A 3,169-nucleotide genomic window follows, 5' to 3' on the forward strand; every position below is an offset into this window, starting at 1 on the left:
AGGTAATGCCTTTTGGTCTTACCTCTGCTCCATTGAAGTATGACAGTTTGATGCCAAAGTTTTTGGAAGATATGGAAAATTTCTCAGTTTTTCTAGACATAATCATTATGTACATTAAGGATGTTAAAAGCCCACTGCAGAACAAAGGTCTCACACATGTCCTTCCACTTGCATCTACTTTTGGTCTTTCTATGCCAGTCTACACTGTATCACACATGTATCACAAGCACTCGTACACTGTAAGGGTATTTCTGTTTTTTGGTATATTATTTGTATTGCTCTCCCCTCCCACTGATAACCTGTTTATATATGTATGTTCTAAAATAATTGTGTTTGAATTTTTGCGTCATTCTTGACTGGAGTGGGTTGTACATATACTCATGATATATCCAAATAGTGTTAGCAGCATTCCCCCTGCTTCTCAGTTATTACCTAACTGGTGCATCCGCACATTGGTGACGACCAGAGAGCCTAGCTCCCTCCCGCCCTCCCCCTCAATATTGTTCCTTACTGTTTGATGATGCCCTCCTCATACACTGACTCTAATATCAACATCACACTCCTGAAACTACTGTCCTTTGCTAGCGGAGAAGCGTTCCCCTGGTTCCAGCATACTGTAGTCCAGTTTTGCATCAAAGGAGTGACTCAGTCAAGCACCAAAGCAGATTATGTTCTCATGGCGATCCCCAAGAAAACTTTCCCGGATATCTCTGATTAACTGTGCTAGCAAGGGGTCACATAAATAATGTACGACGCCCCAAAATCATACCTCCTTCAGTAGTACTCACCATCATCAGCCACCCAGATAGCAAAGCTTTTTCAGGTCTCTCAACAACTGTTCGGGAACCAAAAGGTTTGGCTCGCCCTCAGGGAAATGATAATTATCGCTTGACTGTAACCTGTCGCAGACGGCTCTCCTTGTGAATTGAGTCTACTTCGTGCCTATGAAGGACCTAATAACCAAAGTTGATGCTGTATAGACAGTCACTTCACCACCTTCAAGTCCTCCAGCAGTGCCTTCACTCCTAACAAAGTGGACAACTATTCAACATCGACCGAAGCTGACGTGAACGCGGTAGGACACAGACTCCCACCCCGGAATGACAACAAAACTCTCCACTATCCATGGCTAGCTCACTCCCCAACCAACGACCTCTAGAGCCACTTCCTGATGCCCACTCTAGATTCGGGGCTGCTGCTAAGAAATGTGTGAATGGTTGTCAGTGGCCACTAATCTTTTCTTTTTACATAATGCAGGTGCGGGGGTGCGAATTTTGGTACACAAGGGTACTTGCTGTTCTCTTCTGCCAAGGCCACTATCCAGGACACAAAGTAGTCCGTCTATGTCTGCCAACATCCGCCAGGTAGCTGCCAATGGATCTGTGATACTCACCCACTATTATGAAACCTTCATATTATCCTTCAGAAGCATCAAATATAATTGGAAGTTTCTCGTGGCTGACATCACATTGCCAGTCCTCGGGTGCGGACTAACTCGCACATTTAAAACTTATGGTTTATGCCGCTCACTGTCGGTTTGTCAATTCATATTCCCACTCCTCAACACCTATCAAACCTGGCCCCTCCAACCTCACTCTCCACATCAGCGCATCCACAGATACCTACATCCTTTTCTAACATCGTACCTGGAAGTTATCCGTCCAGAACTTCATGAAACGCCCACGGTTCCCACTAAACATGGTATTTATCATCATATTAGGACAACGGGGCCTCCAGAGTTCACCAGAATAAGGCATATGGCACAGGATTGTTTAGCAGCGGCAAAACAAATGTTCGCTAAATTAGAAGAAATGGGCTTTTGCCAAAAGGTCTGAAGCCCATGGTCATCACCCTTATACGGGCTCTTTCCTCATGACCCATCAAAAAATTAACGCATTCTTACTGAAAGTTAATGGCTAAGAAGACCGGGTCTCCATTTATTGACTTAAACCTGCTTATTTCTTGCAAGATGACCTGCCTTCAGTGCACCCCTCCAGAGCAGGGCGCACTATTTCACATGTGTCTTTTTTTTTGGAGGGGAACAATGTACTCCACATGCATCACACACACTCGTACACAATAACGTTATTTCTGTTTTTTTTTTTTTTTTTTTTTTTTTTTGTATTTCATCATTATCACTCTTCTTTGCCACTGATAACCTGTTTATACATGATTGTTCTTGAAACATTGTGTTTGAGTTTCTGTATCATTCTTGACTGGAACGGGTTGTATATATACTCATACTCCGTCCAAATAGAGTTAGTTGCTTTCACCCCACTTCTCAGTTATTAACTAAATAATGCATCAGCATAATACCCAGAAACTTTTTTAGCTTGCCAGTCCATCGTCCTCTCTTCTTTCCCGGGCTTCTTTTGCAATGCTTTTGTATCCATGTTGCTCTTTTTCTGTCTCTCATTGTTTTTCCTATCATTATTCAATCCATAGCTCTCCGAGCTGTAAGTAGCTTATATTCTAAGGCTTTAGTAATGCTCAAAAGTTTTGATGCCCAAGTTAAAAACAGGTAGGACCATCTTATTAGATAGTTTTTATTTTTAAAGAAATTGTCATTTTAAATATTTTCGTAATCTTATTTGGTTTACAAAAGCTCTCTATCCTGTTCTCATCCTTCTTTTAATTTCGGTCTAATATCCTGGAAAACACTTACTATGTTATAAGTAAGTATGCTCATTAACCATTTCCAGAGGTTTGTCAGTAACTGTTCATTGTTGTGTCTGAATTTTCATTGAACATTATCTTAATTTTTCTCATATTAATTTTCAGTCCTGCATTTCTGTTATCTCTATTCACGTCTTATATCATCTTTTTGCAATTTCCTGCATGATTCACTAAATAGAACTGCCATCTCCAAATATTAAGTTGTTAAGGTATTATTCCTACATTTCTTGATCTAAATTTTGAAAAAACTTTTACCTAGGCATGGTATATTTATACTAGTATTCAAATTCTCCATATCTACATAAATGTCTAAATTCTTTTATCGAACTCGGGATCAAAGTCCTAAAGGGGAACCACTCAAAGACCAATAGTTTCTGACCGACCCCCAATCAAACCCTGGTCAAGGAATCTTGTAATGACAGTGACATGGCAATTTGCCACGATGTGACTGTCATTATAAGTTTCCTGGAACAGGGTTCGATTCCCGGCCAGT

At 40.8% G+C, this 3,169-nt stretch overlaps 1 protein-coding gene across 1 annotated transcript; it reads left to right on the top strand.

Moving 5' to 3' along the window:
• Nucleotides 1-1,205: 1,205 nt before the first annotated feature.
• LOC137623397 (uncharacterized) lies at nucleotides 1,206-1,835 on the top strand. Its single transcript, XM_068354230.1, has one exon. The coding sequence runs from the start codon at nucleotides 1,206-1,208 to the stop codon at nucleotides 1,833-1,835; it is 630 nt and encodes a 209-aa protein (XP_068210331.1).
• The last annotated feature ends 1,334 nt before the right edge of the window (nucleotides 1,836-3,169 follow it).

The sequence above is a fragment of the Palaemon carinicauda genome, chromosome 30 (assembly GCF_036898095.1).
Source record: "Palaemon carinicauda isolate YSFRI2023 chromosome 30, ASM3689809v2, whole genome shotgun sequence".
NCBI lineage: Eukaryota > Metazoa > Arthropoda > Malacostraca > Decapoda > Palaemonidae > Palaemon > Palaemon carinicauda.